This window comes from Canis lupus, chromosome 25, assembly GCF_011100685.1.
Source record: "Canis lupus familiaris isolate Mischka breed German Shepherd chromosome 25, alternate assembly UU_Cfam_GSD_1.0, whole genome shotgun sequence".
Classification (NCBI taxonomy): Eukaryota; Metazoa; Chordata; class Mammalia; order Carnivora; family Canidae; genus Canis; species Canis lupus.
Genome location: NC_049246.1, coordinates 18,454,734 through 18,473,921, shown reverse-complemented (window position 1 = coordinate 18,473,921; position 19,188 = coordinate 18,454,734). Strand labels below are relative to the sequence as shown.

Genomic DNA, 19,188 nt, shown 5'->3' with positions numbered 1-19,188 from the left:
TTAATTATGCTCGTAATTGGGCTTATGCTCTCTTAAAACTAATCTGTAGTTTGTTTTTTTTAATAGACTTATTTTTTAGAGCAGTTACGGGTTCGCAGTGAAGTTGAGCCAAAAGTACAGAGAGTTTCTGTGTATACTCTGCTTCCATACATGCACGACCTCCCCTACTAACATGTATCACTGGAGTGGTGCGTTTACTAAAACCAGTGAACCTACATTGACAGTTGCCATTCAAAGTCCATGTTTTACATATGGGTTCACCTTGGGGGTGTGCATTTTGGGGTTTTGACAAATGTTATAAGGACATGTACCCACCATTACTGTCATACAGAGTAGCACTGCCCTAAAAATCCTCTGTGCTCTGCCAGTGCAGGCCTTCCTGCCCCCCTACTCTGGCAGCCGCTCATCTGTTTATTATCTCTACTGTTTTGCTTTTTCCAGAAGGTCATACAGTTGGAATCATAGTACTTGCCCTTTTCAGATTGGCTTCTTTCAGTTAGTAATATGCATTAAATATTCCTCCATGTCTCTTTTTTTTTTTTGATTTTTGTTTGCTCTAATTCCAGTTAGTTAACATAGTGTTATATTTCAGGTGTACAATATACTGATTCAGCAACTCTATACATTACTCAGTGCTCATCACTCTTAATCCCCTTCACTGATTCCGCCAAGACACCTCTTCTCAGATAACCATCAGTTTGTTCTCCATAGTTGAGAGTCTGCGTTTTGGTTTGTCTCTTTATTTTTCCTTTGTTCATTTGCTTTGTTTTTTAAATTCGATGTATGAGTGAAACTATATGTATTTGTCTTTCTCTGGTTTACTTCACTTAGCATTATACTCTCTTGCTCTATCTATGTTGTTGCAAATGATAAGATTTCATTCTTCTTTATGGCTGAATAATATACATACCACCTCTTGTTTATCTATTCATCCTCTGTCCATGCACACTTTGCTGCTTCCATAATTTGACTAAATGCTGTTTAAACGTAGTGGTCCTCCATGTCTTCATGGCTTGATAGCTTGTCTTTTTTAAGATTTTTTTATTTGTTTATTCACAAGAGAGACAGAGAGGCAGAGACACAGGCAGAAGGAGAAGCAGGCTCACTGCAGGGAGCCCAATGTGGGACTCGATCCCAGGACCCCAGGATCATCTAAAGGATGATCCGAAGGCAGATGCTTAACCTCTGAGCCACCCAGGTGTCCTGATAGCTTGTCTTTTTTTTTTTTTTTTTTAAGATTTTGTTTATTTATTCATAGAGACACAGAGAGAGGCAGAGACACAGGCAGAGGGAGAAGCACGCCCCCTACAGGAAGCCTGACGTGGGACTCCATCCCGGGTCTCCAGGATCACACCCCAGGGTGCAGGCGTCGCTAAACCGCCACGCCACCAGGGGCTGCCCAATAGCTTGTCTTTTTAACTCTGAATAGTATTCCATTGTCTGGATGTACCACAGTTTATCCATTCAAGTTCATTCTTTTTCAAGTGAATTCTAAACCATTTTATTTTAATTGAAAGTTCATGTAAGTAATTTAGTACTTTTTTCACTTAAGAATTATTTGGGCTTACTCAGCCATCAAAAAGAATGATATCTTGCCATTTGCAACATGGTTGGAACTAGAGGGTATTACGTTAAGTGAAATAAGAGAAAGACAAATCTATGATTTCACTCGTGGAATTTGAGAAACAAAGCATGAACATAGGGGAAGGGAGGGAAAAATAAGATGAAAATTAAGAAGGAGGCTAACCATAAGAGACACAACTGAGGGCTGCTGGAGGGGATGTGGGTCGAGGATGGGGTAACTGGATGATGGGCATTTAGGAGGGCACATGATGTGATAAGTACTGGGTGTTGGATGCAACTGATGAATCACTAAATGCTGCCTCTGAAACTAATAAGTTGTTTTGGCAACACATAACAGAAACTTGACAAACAGTAGCTAACACAAGGTGTTTATTTTTCAAAATAACAGGGATCCAGGGGTAGGCAGTTTTGGGCAGGAAAAGCCATTCTTTGCCTCTCTTCCTCCTCCAACACACTTAAGGGTGTGACTTGGATCTTCATGCCTGTATGATGGTCACTCCCAATTCCAGGATTTATATTCTAAGCAGAGAAAGTAAAGTAAATTTCAGACGGGAGACAAAAAACAAAAGGTCGTGTACATGGTCAATTATACAGTGGAATTCCACTCCTAAAACTGGAATATCATGGCCAAACCAAATAAGTTGGTTACCTTCCAGCAAGATTATTTTAAAATACTTTGTGAATTAGCCCTGATCATTTTATTTAACTACTTTCTAATCTAAGTACTATAATAAGACATATGTTTGTGTGTGGCAATTCCCAAATTTGCTGTTTAATGGAATTTTCACTTTCGTTAGACAAGTTACTGAGTGCTGTGTGCCAGGAAGTATTCAGAAGGCTGGGGAGATGGGAGACAGCAACGAGTGGAAAAGACTTGCCCTCTTAGAGCCTAAATTTCCCTGGACAATATAGACAGTAAGACAGTTACATAGTGTATCAGATACTAAGTGCTACAGAAAAATAGAGTGGGGAGACAGGGTGAGTAGGAATTATATTTCTTTTTTTTAAAGGTTGATTTGGGGGACGCCTGGGTGGCTCAGTGGTTGAGCATCTGCCTTGGGCTCAGGTCGTGATTGTGGGGTGGGGTCCTGGGATCTAGTCCCACATCAGGCTTCCCACAGGAAGCCTACTTCTCCCTCTGCCTATGTTTTTGCCTCTCTCTGTGTGTGTCTCATGAATAAGTAAATAAATAATTAAATCTTTTTTTAAGGGATCCCTGGGTGGCGCAGCGGTTTGGCGCCTGCCTTTGGCCCAGGGCGCGATCCTGGAGACCCGGGATCGAATCCCACGTCGGGCTCCCGGTGCATGGAGCCTGCTTCTCCCTCTGCCTGTGTCTCTGCCTCTCTCTCTCTCTCTGTGACTATCATAAATAAATTAAAAAAAAATTTTTTTTAAAAATAAAATAAAATAAATCTTTTTTTAAAAAAAGGTTGATTTGGGAAGGACTTACCAGTATTCAACAGTCTGATAATACTGTGGCTCATGATTATTTCCTACATTAATATTAACAACTCTTACTATACTTTTTGATTAGACTTTCAAGAGTAGCAGAAGAAACAATAAGGGATTACTTTGAAGCACGTCTTGCTCTGTTAGAACCAATTTTCCCAATAGCATGTCATCGTCTCTGTGAGGGGCCAGATTTTTCTACGGATTTCAATTATAAACCCCCACAGAACATACCAGAAGGTAAGCCTATGTTTTCTCTGATTGAAAAGTGACACTAAATATCAAATGATTTTTTTTAAAGATGTTTATTTCTTTATTTGACAGAGAGATTGAGCACAAGCAGAGGGAACGGCAGGCAAAGGGAGAGGGAGAAGCAGGCTCCCCTTGGAGCAGGGAGCCTGTTGTGGGACTCAATCGCAGAACCTCGGGATCATGACCTGAGCTGAAGCCAGATGCCCAACCAACCAAGGAGCCCCTCAACTGATTTTTAAAAAGAATTCTGTGAACATGACCTCAAAAGAATTCCATTATATATCACAATTATGTAAAATACTGAATAGCAGAGCTACTCTGGCAGAAAAAAAGAGACCCAGCTAATACCTACCATCCCAGGTGACTTTAAGGGATCCACAGAGCACTGTTTAAAAAAAGCATAGGGGAGAGCACCTGGATGGCTCAGTCAGTGAAGCATCCCTTCAGATCATGATCCAAGAGTCCTGGGATAGAGCCCAAGTCAGGCTCCCTGTTCAACGGGGAGCCTGCTTCTCCCTCTTTCTCTCCCTGCCCCTACCCCCCTGCTTGTGCTCGTTCTGACAAAGTCTTTTAAAAAATAAAAAGCAGGGCATCCCAGGTGGCTCAGGAGTTTAGCGCCGCCTTCAGCCCAGGTTCCTGATCCTAGAGACCAGGGATCGAGTCCTGTGTCGGGCTCCCTGCGTGGAGCCTGCTTCTCCCTCTGCCTCTCTCTCTCTCTCATGAATAAATACATAAAATCTAAAAATAAAAATAAAAAATAAAAGCATAGGGGTGCCTGGTGGCTTAGTTGGTTAAGCGTCTGACTTGATTATGGCTCAGGTCATGATCTCGGGGTTATGAGATTGGGCTCCACGTTCAGAGGGGGGTCTAATTGAGATTCTCCCCCCAGCCCCTCCAAAATAAATCAATCTTTGATTTTTTTTTTTTTTTGAGATTTTATTTATTCATGAGAGACACAGAGAGAGGCAGAGACATAGGCAGAGGGAGAAGAAGCAGGCTCCATGTGGGGAGCAGGACATGGGACTCAATCCTGGGTCTCCAGGATCATGCTCTGGGCTGAAGGCAGTGTTAAACCGCTAAGCCACCCTGGCTGCCCAATCTTTTAAATTTTTTAAAAATAAAAAGCACGGAAGTTGAGGCTGTTCTTTCTGCCCACGAGTGCTATTCCCCATGCTTTAATGAAACGTTTTTTTCACCAGAGGGGAAGAAGAAAAGTATGAAAGTTGGATCTTAATAACTCTACTACTTTTTATTAAAATTGAGTTATATGAAATTTACACTAGCTTTAAGATTTTAAGCCCAGAATCGGTGTTTTTCCTGAATTTCACTAAAAGAAAGTGTCTTGGCCCATAGGAAAGTTGAGTAGCAGGAGATGGGAACTTTGGTTCTGCTTCCTAGCCTCTTCTTAACAGCTGCTCTGCAGGCAAGACCATGACATGGTGTGGCCTTTCTCTAGGACTAGGACATGGATCCAGGGTGTTTAGGTGGAGGGAATATTGTTTCTGCCTTTATGGAAGTATGCAGCTGGGTTCTGGCTTTTATGTTAAAAAAACAAAAACATTTTTAAAAATGTGTCCATTAATGAAAATTTAATTAAAGACAGTCATTTATAACACCAGTGTTTAGTGAACTTGACATTGAAGAATCATTTGTGGTTTCAGCTGTCCAAGTGGATCATTTGCACTGCTGGGGAGTGAGTCTTGTTTTGGGGGGAAACAAAAAAACTAAAAAAAAATGGAGGGAGGGGGTGGGGGTAGGACTTAGAGCAAAAATCTCCAAGTTTCATCTGGTAAGAAAACCTATGACCAGAGAATCTTTGAAGTAAACTACATAAATCTCCACCTCCCCCCCAAAAGATTCCAAAAGACTCAGTTGCAGCAGGTGTTCTCAGGGCTGGAGCTTTCATTCCACTTCATACTCTGGCCTCTACACCTCTGTCTTCCCTTCGCTGGGGCAGAGCTGAGCTGGGCCAGGCTCCCAGGCGCCTGCACCTGGACTGCCTGAGGGTTACTGAATGTTTTTTTGTGCACATGCAGTGTCTGTGGCCACCAGAAGTCTTCTCTGTTTATCTAAAATGTTACCAAAGAATCATCCGCAGGTAGAAGATCCTCAAGGTTTTCCTCTGCCTGCTCTGGGAGCTCGTTAGAAATGCAGACCCTCAGGCCTCTCCCAGACCTGACTCTCAGTTGTCACCTTGGTGAGATGTCAGGTGATTTATGAGCACACTCCAGTTGGAGCAGCACTGACCTTGGTTCCTCGAGATTCTGATTGTGATTAACACCTCATTTGGCTAGAGAAAAATGTTGTTACTGGTACCGTGAGACAACTATTAGCAAACTAGGGTCCCTCCTGTCCTTTTATCTCTGTGAACTTGAAGTGTTTGTCAGAGTAGAGCTAACAAACACCCCTTCCTTAGATCTCATTCTGGTTAAACAGTACCCGAATGCAGAACTGCTAGTCCCCATTTGGGTCTTTCTGAAGTTCCCACCACTCTCCTCTATGCAGATAGTAATACTCAACCTCCTCTCAGATCAAATGCCCCTTCATGGTGGGGCTGAGGGGGGAAAGACAAAGGAGGAGCTTTCTCTATGTTGTCTGTGTAGACCTTTTCTTTTGAAGCTCAGCGCTCTGGGGGTGGGAGGAGGGGGTATTGCATTTTAAAGCTAGAGAGCAAAATCAGTATAACTAACTTCAAATAGCTTGAAAGGAGAGGTAAAGAGAGCCAGGGGCACAGAACAAATAAAGCAAATGGTTCCTTGGGGTATTTTTGATGAAGTCTCTTCATAAAAGGAGTGGTTTTCTCATCTGGATCAGTGGTTTTTTTTTTTTTTTTTTATCTTAAAAAAGGCTTATCAGAAAGGTCATAAGAGTTCATAGATTTTGTTATATTAAAAGTATGGTGTTCAGAAAAATGAGTCATGCAGAATATTTTGGATAGTTACTGGAAGCTTCAAGTCCCATGCTTCCCCCGCCCCCAACAAGTTTTATTATTAATCCGAAAACTTGGAAAAGGCAAAATACTATGTGGAAAAAAATGGACAGTCATTCAAACTCACACCCAAAGACAACTGTCATAGAAATTTACCTCCATGGACATTTACACATTTAGCAGCAATTTTTTAAAGATTGTATTTACTGCAGAGAGCACAAGTAGGAGGGGCAGAGAGAGAATCTCAAGACCACCACCCAGTGAGTGTGGAGCCCGATGTGTAGGGCTCAATTCCCAGACCCTGAGATGATGACCTGAGCCGAAACCAACTGTGCTACCCAGGTGCCCTAGCAGCAACTTTTAAATACTTTTTTTAGACCAAAATTAATGTAGAAAAGCGTATTTTTAAATATTTGTTCCATGAGCTGTCAGTAGGGATTACTTGAACAAAAAATAAAAGGGGTCTGCGGTTGAATGCCAGGTAACACTAAATTGGAGGACTCCCGATTGCTCGGTATGCATGGGCATGGTACTCGGGGATACTCCGGGGACTTCTTCCAACACATACAGGTGCACCTTCTGCAGAGTTGAAAGGCGGCCCTATTAGGCCTGGTATTAAAATATGTTTTTACATCTCCCTTATTCAGGCTCTGGCATCCTGCTATTTATTTTCCATGCCAACTTTTTGGGTAAAGAAGTTATTGCTCGGCTCTGTGGACCATGTAGTGTACAAGCTGTAGTTTTAAATGATAAATTTCAACTTCCAGTTTTTCTGGTAAGATTTTTGTAGTTCGTTATTGAAAAGTACATTCTTCTAATCCAGAAGCACAGATGACTTTTGTGTTTTAATAAAATACACTAACTGTAATTAAACCAGTTGGAAATGAGGCTGTATCCCATAACTATAAAGTAAAATTATCTTAGATTTTGTCATTAAAAGCCTGGACTTTTAAGGTTTTATATATATGCCTTAACTTACATTTACCATAATGTCTTTTGAGCGTTCTGGATATAAACTTTTAAGGTACAAGAAACATACTGTCTGATTTTAAATAGTTCGCCTTTTCACACCGTTATAATTACATTCACTTAAAGGGAATTTAGGAAATTTTTAAAGTACACCCATTCTGTGCTTCAAATATGTAGAAAATGGGTGTTTTTATGCTTAGTTTTAGTGCTTACAGCTTTAGGGAAACATTTTACTGTAATTTTGATGTATAATAACTATTAGTAGCTATGTAAATTTTAACAAAAAAATGGTCTTGAAGAATCTTTGTGTACGTTTCCTTCTCTAAGAATTCTTTCCTTGGGCTGAATTAAGCCCTTAATGTTTATGAAGATTTAAACATGCTGTATGTGGCTGGATACCTGCTAATCCTAAAGATTTATCTGGATGCTGTTTTTGCAGATAAATCTTAGAAGCTTTTTTTTTGCCATCTGTATCATTTTGAAAAATCAAAGGAAAAATTACCACAGCAAATTGCTTTATATAAAGTATAAAATTTGTGTTCTTTTATGTCATTGGAATCTGCGATGTTTTTGTTTAGAGCGATGCCCTTCAGATGTAGTTTGTCTGAGAAAACACTCTTTGTGGTCTCTCTCCTAGGATAGTCATTTTGTTTACTCGTTCAGCCCTGCTGCAGGCCTCAATAAACTCTTCATAAGGTTGACGGAAGCGCCTTCTGCTAAGGTGAAAATCCTTTCCTCACGTTCAGTGCAGCTATTCCTATTGCTACTCCAGATTATCACCACCAGAAAAAAATTCCAAGAATGCCGTGTATGCTGTGTTCCTGATGTGCCTGTCCTGGAAAACACGTGATCTCTGGGATAGCTGTGCACCAGAATCTACAGGTGTTAGACATAGACTGTGTGTCATCTCCAGGACTGAGCAGTCAGAGCTGTATTCTCGGGTTTATTTTTTAATGTATGACATATTACGTATTTATCTAGACTGTTCACTAAACATTTCTTTGTAAAATGAAGCTGGACCAAAAATCTATGTAACAGTAAGTTATATAATAACCTAAAAATCAAATCGTCTGCACTTAAAATCCAACATCCTGAATTGATGACCAATTTGAGAACTTTGCCAAACAAGACTGGCAAATCTTGGTCATGCATTTTCCTTCTTCTGAGAAAGGGGAACTTGGTAAGGGATCTGTTCTGAAACTTAGGTTTCTCTTCTTTCAACAGGTTAAGCTGCTAATAGGTGCATATAGAGTACAGCTGCAGTGACTAACAGAATTGGGATGGAGTTCTTTCTGGACCCGTTTTGGGACTCTGGCACAGCGAACACCTCCAGATTTGATGTTTCAACTGTAAACCTCTTGCATTTTCAGGACTGTTATCTGTTACAGGCTCTAAGATGGGACATGGTGATTCTAATATATTATAAAATAGAGATGTAAGTATTTGTGCCAGTTTTCTGAAATTTCAATGTTGTCTGCAGACTGCATACTTAAGTATTTCCACAATGTGGAATGGTACATAGGATTATTTAAGAAAATTAAAAATCTTTTTTCTAACTTGAAATTTTCTATTAGCCCTGGTGAATTTCTGCGTTAAAAACAGTTGAGTATATGTGATACTCAAGTTACTCAAGCACTAAATAACGTGTGAATTTGCTGCCCTTGAAGGATGATTTTCTAACTTGGTAGGCAGATTCGAGGGAGGAGGTCTGATCTGTTTGTAATATGCAGTTCCCAAAGATGCTGAATTGGGAGGTGACAATGTTGTGTGTTTGCAGTTACCTTGTTCTTATAAATCAGAATCTAAGATACAGCAAAAAATATAAACCGGGACACTGGGGCCTAAAAGAAGATACTGGTTGTGAACTTTTATCCTTGTGAATCCATCAAGTAATTTTCAAAAGCCAGATCCTGTGCCCTCATTACAAACACTGGAAATTAAAAAGGCCAGCCAAGGTTATTTGCCACATAGTGCATCGTGTTAAGTTACCTGTTTCTAGAGATTTCCTACAGGTCTCTCATAGTCTCTTAAGAAATATATGGCAAACTAGTAAGTCCAACTCACTCTGAACTATCGAGGTTAGAATTTTAATGAAAAAAATTTCAGAAAGTCACACAGACCACATACATTCATTGTATACACATTTCAGAGAGACATTTTTACTTACTGCCTTTTCCTACACCGTTCTTAATAAAACCCCAAATGTTGATCTGTTTTCTTTGTATCTCAAGTGTCAGGACTTCAAGGGGATACTAATGTGTAAAAGTTTCTAAATAATGGCTGGACTGGAATTTTTTCAGCTATATTGAACCATGTACTGTATCTGAGTTCATAGCTTTTTAGAAAAAAAGTTAGCAGCAGTGGATAGGCCAGGAATGGTCAGGGAAATGGTATCTTCATCTAATACATATAGAAGAAATGGGATTTTTTTTTTTTTTTTTTTTTTTTTTTTAAGGATTCTATTTATTCATGAGACACACGGAGAGAAGCAGAGACATAAAGAAGCAGGCCCCATGCAGGGAGCCCAATGTGGTACTCGATCCTGGGACTCCAGGATCATGCCCTGGACTGAAGGCAGACGCTCAACCGCTGAGCCACGCAGGCGTCCCAAGAAATGGATTTTCATTTTTTTTTTTTTTTTTTTTTAAGATTTTATTTACTCATGAGAGACAGAGAGAGGCACAGAGACAACAGGCAGAGGGAGAAGCAGGCTCCATGCAGGGAGCCTGACATGGGACTCGTCCCCAGTCTCCAGGACAGGCCGTGGGCTGAAGACAGTGCTATACTGCTGACCCACCCGGGCTGCCCAAGAAATGGATTTTTAAAGAAAATTTCTATTATCTCAAAATCATGCTTAAGATAGTATCAGCTTAAAAAAAAAAAAAAAAAAGATAGTATCAGCTTTATACGCACAAAGATAGTATCAGCTTTATAAGTACATATTAAAAGGTAACGTAAAAAAAAAAAGTAACATACTGTTTATCCAAGAGGCAAGGCCAGGGACGCCAGGGTGGCTCAGCAGTTGAGCGTCTTAGGCATGATCCCAGTCCCAGGATTGAGACCCACATTGGGCTCCCTCCATGGAGCCTGCTTCTCCCTCTGCCTGTGTCTCTGCCTCTCTCTGTGTGTCTCATGAATAAATACAAAAAAAATATTTTAAAGTGGAAAAAAAAAGGCAAGGCCAGGCTAGAAAACAAGTAGAAAATCTGACGAGTAATTCTTTTAGAAGTTTAGGCTTCTAAACTTAAACTGAAGATAAACTTTCTTCTTTTCATAGTATGAAAGCTAGGAAGTCAGCAAGGATTAAAAAAAAATCTTGGGGAATCCTAGGTGGCTCAGTGGTTGAGCGTCTGCCTTCAAAGCCCAGGGCATGATCTCAGAATTCTGGGATCGAGTCCCACATCAGGCTCCCTGTGCAGAGCCTGCTTCTCCCTCTGCCTGTATCTCTGCCTCTCTCTCATGAATAAATCTTAAAAAAAAAAAAAAAAAAAAAAAATCTTGTACCAGATGAAACTTAATTATGGGAAATTGGGCAAGTTATTTTGACATAAGAGCAGGGTCACGGAAGGAGGACAAAAGTGAAAGATTACTTGGGGGTAACACAATCCTTGAGTTGTCCGTCTCAGCTTCTACCAGTTTTATGCCATATGGGGAAGTAAATTATGTAAAACAGTAGTGTCTACTGGGAATTGAAAGCAGAGCCAAACAATTTAATACTTTTAGCTCTATAGTTTGCACACTTGTCCACTCTTAAAGTTCTGGTTTCTTAAGTAGAAGATGACTTGAATTGTATAGAGACTTGCACTTGAGTGGTTTCTTGCTGGTTCTCTGATGAGGCAGCTCATTCCACCAGATACTGACAATGCTGCTACTTTGACATTCAAATAAAGTGTGTACAAAGTGTGAGCCATATTTTTGTGGAAGACAAAGCAATCCTCAAGGAGCACCTTACCAAATGGTTTACAGATTCGCCTACTACTTACATTTCAAAACCAAAGCAGTCTTCTTCCAAAGTATACACAATACAGAGCTTTATATCTAAGCCATGGGCAATCTGATTAAGCAGATCATCACAAATGGGATATATCATTCTTTGGCCAGACTCACTGAAAAGCAAATAGTATACATTTTTACTTCCATTTTATCTTAAATTATCAGGGACACCTGGGTGGCTCAGTCAGTTAAGTATCTGCCTGTCAGCTCCGGTTAGGATCTCAGGGTCCTGGGATAGAGCCCTGCATCAGGCCCCCCTGCTCAGCAGGACTCTGCTCCTTCTCCCTCTCCCACCCACTCATGCTTTCTCTAATACATTTTTAAAAATCACCTCTCAGCCATTATTCCAGTCCATATGGTACTGAGGACAACATAACTGAGTCAATAATTTAAACTTCTGTATCTTCAGATCTAGCTCACTCTGAGTATGGCTATATTAGAAAGCACATATTTTACCCATAATAGTTTCAAAGAGCAGCGTCTAGTGCCCAATACTATCAAAATGTTAAACACCTATAAGGGAGTTCAGTTTCACTCTGAGAACAGGTCATTTTCATACACTGTCTTCCCAAGCCATTCTCACCTTATTCAGTAAAATCTCAGGATGCTGCAATTTGAAGCTCAAGTGCTTTAGAACTGTGTTAACTCTGCTAGCTCTCAAGAATTTATTAGTGCTGGAAGAAGACTTAGCATCCAAAATGTTAACAGTGAAAGGACCTGATAAAGAGCATTTATCAAGCAAGTCTAGTGTCTCTAAAGCAAGGAGGTAGGTAAATGGGAGGAGAGGAGAGGAGAGGAGAGGAAGAAGAAGAAAAGAAAGAAGAAAGAAAAGAAAGAGAAAGGAGGAAGATGAGCAAAGACCAGGGAAAAGAAGGCTATGTACACCAGAATTATCAAAAAGGATTTATGAAGTACCTTAAAAGAATTTGGAAAATTTTAATATTTTATGCAGTTACTGTTTTATATCCTAATACTTTATCATAAAGCCCTAAAATTGTTTTAAAATTTTATTTTATTTTATTTTTTGTTTTGTTTTGTTTTAAAATTTTAAAGCTTTATTAGTCCAAGTGTTGGTTAAATAAATGAGGAGAACCACTAATAGAACACACACTGCTTTCCTCTGTCCTGTGCTGACTTGAGATAGTTCTCCTTTCAGACCAAATCTGGGATTCTAAGCCTTGTATCTCCCTCCAAGTACAGAAGAGCATAACTAACTAGTAAGCTAGAAAATTGTAATTACAATGAGGAGTCACAACTAAGGACCAAATTAAAATCAGGAAATAGTCCTTTGCCCTCATCCAAAGCTCCCAAGAAGCCCAGTCAGCTGGAATCTAACCCACTTCTATAATATTGGGCATCAGTTTAACTTGGAAGAAAGGAATTTTCCATTACTCTCAAACTCTGCCTTGCTCATATCCGCCATTCTTTCCTTTTTTTGGGCTAAAATATATATGGCTGTAGTAAACCAGGATTCTTCTCACAACATTGCCAAATTTCATGACTAGCTCCTTATCTTGGGACCAACCCAAAGTTATAGGCCACATGGGTGGTAAAAAAAAAATCCCTCCAATGCTTCTCACAGAAGTTGAAAGGGGAGTTTATTGGCTATTCTGTATTTGTGGGTTACTACCGTACTACTCTCCATGGCAAAGACCACACCAAGGGGTAAGTATATATCTTAACAAAAAACTGAATGATAATGGAAGTTTGCACTATTCCAGATAGTATTTTAACCAAAGAAAACTCCATGAGGCATAATGTCAAATGTTAGGATACTCATATATCCATAGTTGTTTATATGGAGTAATAAATTCACAAATGAAATAAGGTTTGTTTTCTGGCTTGTTTCTCCTCTGTCTTTATAAGCATTTCTCCAACAAAATGACCTGAAAAAAAAGATAAATTCTTTGTTAGCAAACAGAAATTAGTATCTATTGTATATATTCTATTGGAAACATAAGTTTCAGTTACAAAGAAAATAATTTGCTAGGCTACAGTCACTAGTAACAGACCTAAAACATATTCAAGAATTGAATTAATACACTGGACCTATATTTCTTCAGTAATCTCTCTCTCTGAAACTAGTAATCTTGTGAGCTCATCTTGAGATTAAGTGCTGGAAGAGTTAAAATATGTTAATGCTTAAAAAAACAGTGGCTCTGAAAATGCAGTCCCCACACCAAAGCAACACCAGGCTGTTGGAATTCTCGGGCTCTGTAAATCTCAAATGGTGGGTCTGTGTTCGAAATGAGCCCCAGGGGGTTCTGCTACTTCTTGAAAACATATGAAACACTTTAAAAAGATAACTTGAAGATACTGAATTTTTAATAAGACTTCTGCATTTTATTAACTTCTATAAACTGTAAAAGTTAGTATCTTCCTGAAATGAACCACTTTCTTTTCACTAAGATATCTGTGATGAAAAGCAGGTATTTTAAATACTATTCACCTCTTCCAAAATCAACTTCAAATTCCTAAAGTTCCAATGACAAATCCACCTGACAAGCTAATAGCCACATAATGCCACAGCTTTGATCTGTGGCGCAGTTAGCCTATGCACATTAAGTTTTTTCCACTTACATACTTCGCGATTATTTCTTCATATTCTAAGGAACACAAATTAAGCAATTTGAAAATTTAATACCAACAAAAGGTCTACAGAACATACAATACAAACATTCTCTAATTTCAAAAGGCAATTCTAATTTTTTAATAAGTAATTCTCTAGATTGGTGGCTCTCTGATGAAAACCGTTTACCTGGATGGCTTTTCTTTTTTCTTTTTTTTTTTTTAAGTAGACTTCACACCCAGCATGGAACCCAATGCAGGGCTCCGACTCACAACCATGAGCTCAAAACCTGAGCTGAGATTGAGTTGGACACTCAACCAACTGAACCATCCACCAGGCACCACCCCCACTTACTTTTTAAACTAATCTCTACACCCACGATGGGGCTTGAACTCCTGACCCAGAGATCAAGAGTCAAATGATCTGACTGGGCCAGCCAAGCACTCCTGCCTGAAGGTCTTTTAAGAAATAAGACACTGCATTGCTGGATCCCACCCTCAAATTCCTGTTTAGTAGCTAGACCTGAGAATGTGTATTCTTAAGCTCCTAGAGGGTCTAGGGACCAGCTTTGAGAATTCCTATTCAAAGTTAATATTCTAGAGTTGGATAACAATGCAAAACAGAGCTCTCACATTTTTGTGCTGCATGGGCATCAGATACCTTAAAAGGGTGGAATTGCTCAAAGTTTCCAAGTATGTCTGCGTGCACTCAAATCCCCTGGGATCTTGTTAAAATGGGCAAATTCATTTGGTGAGCTGTGTGTTGAGATTGCACTCAAGAACCCGGTGAGGCTGAAGCTCCTGGTCCCTGGGACGACTTTTCTAGTAGCAAGAAGAGATTGTATATCATCACCAGATAATGTGATTAGGAAGGAAATATCCTTAAAATAATACTTTCTGGATCTATTAGGATGGCAGTATACTGTCACTGGAATTGTGTCATAAAGGTCACAATGTGAATATTTCAAAAAATTTTATATCTAACAAAATACTAGGAAAATCGTTACCTATTTACAAAAGGGTAAAAATCAGCAAGGAAGATACAGAGCTAGTATCATCCCTAGTATGGGTCTGAATTTATGATATTAAACCATTTTTAAGATTACACAGTTTCCAAGAAACTTAAGGCTAAAATTCTAGACTTGGGATCACTAAAAACCCAGAGGAAGGTTTTTTCTTAAAGACGTATTTAATATGTGATTTCTACTCTCAGTTCATTTTTCCCTGAAGATAAATACCATGAGGAAAGACAGGGCAGTCTGGAGCTAAACATCGCCTCCAACTTAGAGAAAAGGGCAGTGATCCTGGTGAGGCAGAGAAGCAGAAGTCTCGGCTGCCGCCATAAACTATTCATTAACACTCCACTAATTCAAAACATGGGACAACACAGACTCACGAGGTCAAAGGAGTCAGGATCGCGGGGGGGGGGGGGGGGGGGGGTACGGCTAAGGAAAGAGAAGCAAGGAACGCCGTCTTAATAGACACTGACTGACCTGAAAGGGAATACTGACACCAGCATTTCCTATCTCTGAGCTTGACTCATGCCAGAAGCCGAATTCAGGAAGCTTCATCCATGTTTTCTTTCACCTTCCTAGGAATACAATAAAATCAAATTTAGCCAATTTCAGTAATTAATAAAGTGACAGAAGTGTTAAATCTATATAAAGTTCTTAACAGTCATCAGTTTTCATTCAGTGAAAATTTTCCTTTGAATTCATAATTCTTGGAGATGAGCGGACTATTCAATTTTATGTTCTGGCATTAAACACTACTACATCCTAAACCTTGAGTCTCCAAGTCTGCTAATAATTTTAAAATATTAAGAGCCTATTTTGCTAAATCCTTCCTTTTCATTTCCATAGATAGGCCCTCTTGTCTGCACTGGTGATGCCTCAGCACACCAGTGCTTGATATCTTGTAATCCAAAATTCTACAGAGGATCCTGATTTCTATTCTATAGTACTTTATTCTACTTGTACCAGGACAGGCAAATATGTCTGCTGTGTTCAATCAGAAAAAAGATTCTTAACTACCCTAGTAATCCCTTGGACCAATGTTCTCCAAAGACTATTAATCCCAGATTTTCCACTGGAATACAGTTTTGGGTATTATCCTTACAGAATGCTTTTTATTTTTTATTTATTTTATTTTTTTTCAGAATGCTTTTTAAAACCTATCTAAAAGGTTAGTACAATGATAACACAATTAGAGATTAGAAATAAATATACAAGTTTGCGCTCAATTTTTTAAACTGTTAGGGTACATGACCCCTAAATACTGGAAATATCTACCCTAAATTAGCACTGTTTTCAAAACTCATTTGGGTCTCAAATTTGCCTGGACATTGGATGGAGTATGAACCTATCTATAGCAAATTTGCATGTAAAAGAATATGAACATGAAATTCTGCATGTAATTTAAGGGGATTCCAAATGATCCAACAGTACCCATGGTCTCAGTTATAAAACCTTAAAATGTTTTTTCAAACAAGACATACTACAAATCAAAAATTATCTTTTATATATTTCCACCTACAAATATTCTACTACAAAGGATTCTTGTGAGGTTATCAATTAGGAAAGTCACTGAAGATTCTTAGGTTAGTTTGGTATATATTTGTACCTCTGTATTGCTTTGGTAAAGGGAAGGCAGATAAGAAGAGCCAGAAGCCAAACTGTACAACTGGATTATTAATTCTTATATTATTAATTCTTAATGATACAAGAAATACTAAAAATACTATCTTCTGGGGATTCCTGGGTGGCTCAGCGGTTTAGCACCTGCCTTTGGTCCCGGGATAGAGTCCCACGTTGGGTTCCTGGCATGGAGCCTGCTTCTCCCTCCTCCTGTGGCTCTGCCTCTCTCTCTCTCTTTCATAAATAATAAATAAGTTTAAAAAAATACTATCTTCTCAACTTTTCAAAAATGTGAACCTGCAGTTTACAAAGCAATCATTACCTATATTACCTAGAAACGTCATCTCTAGAACTATTCAAGTTTAGTTGCCAATATTTTGTCTTTAAAAGGGTGGCTTAATATCTGAATTCAATACTCAAAATCACCACCATTCTGTTTAAAGTGGTCTTACAAAGAAATGACCAGGTTTATTGTACACTGGGCTGTAATGACCATTAAGAAAAGCATAGTGAGCTATGGCACATGTACAGCCATTCCATGATACTCCCAGTTTGGATCTGAAGTCCATAAAGTCCTAGAAAGGTAATACACAAAGAGAGCTGAGAACACAAATTTCCTGATGCTCAGCATCATAACACCTGTCTCAGAGTGATACTGTCAAATATGGGGGGGAGGGCGGCAGCCAATAAGTACATTAAAAGAAAAGGTCTCCCTTAACTGAAATCTTAAAGCATAACTGTAACAAGACTACATGATACCACTTTGGATGAAATTGGTCCATTTTTTATTTTAAGAGAAAACTGCATCAAAACTACACAAGTTTATGCGGATTTTACCCTCCCTGCCAGAACTATGCACTGTTGAGAGTGAAAAGACGGCTCCTCTAAACTAACACCCTAATACTTTTCATATAGTCAGAAATGTAAACACCCATTAATACCACATATGCTTTTCTGAGGACTTTTCTTAAAGAATAAAACATTAAAGATATGGAAAGCCCATTCTTAACAATTATGTAACAATGCACCTAACATTCTCCCCTCTTGGAGTGAGAGAAGGTATCCTTTTCCAGTGACTACACAAGTCTACCATCATCCTTACATTACATATAATTTGTATTATGTAATACAGAAATTATAATAGAAGTACATTCTAAGAAAGAAATGTATAAAATATAGATTATACTTCAGCAAGCATGAGGGGTGAGCAATACTCTTAGTATTACTTAGTAATGGTTCATATTGAAAAACACCTTGCCAGAAATAATGTAAAAGGTCGTGTTTCCTCTGATGTACATTCCCATGGTATCAAACCCTAAAGGAGCCACACTTTTATTGACACGCTCTGCAGTGGGGTTTCCCTTCCAAGGAGCGTATGTTTTGAAGTCTGAGGTATGGAAATGGGAGGATATCCATGTTATCAAACATTACCATCAGAGCCAGCTTATATACAAGAGCGCTCACAACTCAATCTGATCCTTTGCTTTCACAACGAAGACACAGACCACAATACTGGCTGCTAAAGCAATAAATAAACCAAATGGTATCATTATAGGCAATTCACAACAATGAAAATATGTAACATAATCCTTAGTGAAGTAATTTTATTTCAATGTTAACTAACAGGTTTTCTTTAAGCAACAAAGAATTTATCTTCAGGTGCCTGTGTGGCTCAGTCCGTTAGGCGTCCAAGTCTTGATTTTGGCTCAGGTCATGATCTCAGGGTCCTGGGATGAAGCCCTGCATCGGGCTCCTCACTCAAGTAGGGAGTCTCCCTGAGCATCCTCTCCCTCCCTCTGCCACTCCCCTGGCTTACTCAAGCACACAGTCTCTCATTCTCTCTCAAATCCTTAAAATAGTAATGATAATAAATCTCCGAAGAGTATAGGGAAATACTGTGTGATTAAGTGAATAACATACCCAAAAATATTAGGCCAAAAATTCAAAAGCCATCATCTCCCAAGGAAACTTGAGTAAACACCCATGAAAGAGGCAAATCTCTACAACAATGGACAATACGTCTACAAGTTCATCTTTTTGATGTAATACAATTTCAAGTGATGAACAAATGGAACAATACAGTCCATTAACTGAACAGTTAGTTGAGAAAAAGACACAAAGTTTCTCAACATTTAAATTTTCACTGACTCTTTTGGCCTGAAAATTGGCAATAAGGGGCTCCTAGGTGGCTCAGTCGGTCGGGTATCTGACTCTTGGTTTCAGCTCAGGTCATGATCTCAGATTGGGCTCTCTGCTGTGTGGAGCCTGCTTGTCCTTCTCCCTCTGCTCCTTCCATTAGTTCTCTCTCTCACAAATAAATAAAATCTTTTCTTTGTCAGTAAAATATAGCAAACTGAGGGCTTTTTGTTTTTTAGTCAACCCGTGTATCTTCTACCTACATTAGCCTGCCAGACATCATAATAAAACTTAAATTATATAACACCTATTTTCCAACTGATATTTTACAAAAAGCAAAAGTCCATAATATGAACATTCAATTCTGCATTCCCTTATCATCTGGATTTCCAGAATTCTAATCAAGATACCCAATTTTTAAAATTTTTTATACTTTTTTCCCAATTTTTTTTAAATCATAGGTTATACATAGGTCAATGAGTTTTACAATAGACAAGTGATGAAACCACACAGCCTTATCATAGTCATTCCCCCCTTACCCCCAGGTTCACTTTCTGCAGTTTCAGTTACCTATAGTTAAAGGTGGTGTGGAAGCAGGTGACCCTCTTCTGAAAAGTCAGAAGGTTGATAATAACCTAATGCTACTTCACCATGTCTACGCTGTTCATCACA

General features: G+C 39.0%; 1 protein-coding gene and 2 long non-coding RNA genes across 3 annotated transcripts in view; 1 reads left to right on the top strand and 2 right to left on the bottom strand.

Annotated features, from left to right (window-relative positions):
* The window catches only part of MPHOSPH8 (M-phase phosphoprotein 8), a 50,063-nt gene extending 41,614 nt beyond the window's left edge, over window positions 1-8,449 (top strand). The window contains exons 11-14 of the mRNA NM_001145981.1: window positions 3,119-3,273; window positions 6,862-6,989; window positions 7,821-7,904; window positions 8,408-8,449. Coding sequence (NP_001139453.1) covers window positions 3,119-3,273; window positions 6,862-6,989; window positions 7,821-7,904; window positions 8,408-8,449 — 409 coding nt within the window. The remainder of the gene's footprint in view (window positions 1-3,118; window positions 3,274-6,861; window positions 6,990-7,820; window positions 7,905-8,407) is intronic.
* LOC119877536 lies at window positions 1,936-10,606 on the bottom strand. The gene is made up of 2 exons (XR_005378513.1): window positions 10,160-10,606; window positions 1,936-2,103 (listed from the first exon to the last, which is right to left on the bottom strand). It is a non-coding gene; the product is annotated as an uncharacterized LOC119877536 (long non-coding RNA).
* A 2,151-nt stretch (window positions 10,607-12,757) lies between these two features.
* On the bottom strand, window positions 12,758-16,521 carry LOC119877535. The gene is made up of 3 exons (XR_005378510.1): window positions 15,238-16,521; window positions 14,406-14,566; window positions 12,758-13,062 (listed from the first exon to the last, which is right to left on the bottom strand). It is a non-coding gene; the product is annotated as an uncharacterized LOC119877535 (long non-coding RNA).
* Between the last annotated feature and the right edge of the window lie 2,667 nt (window positions 16,522-19,188).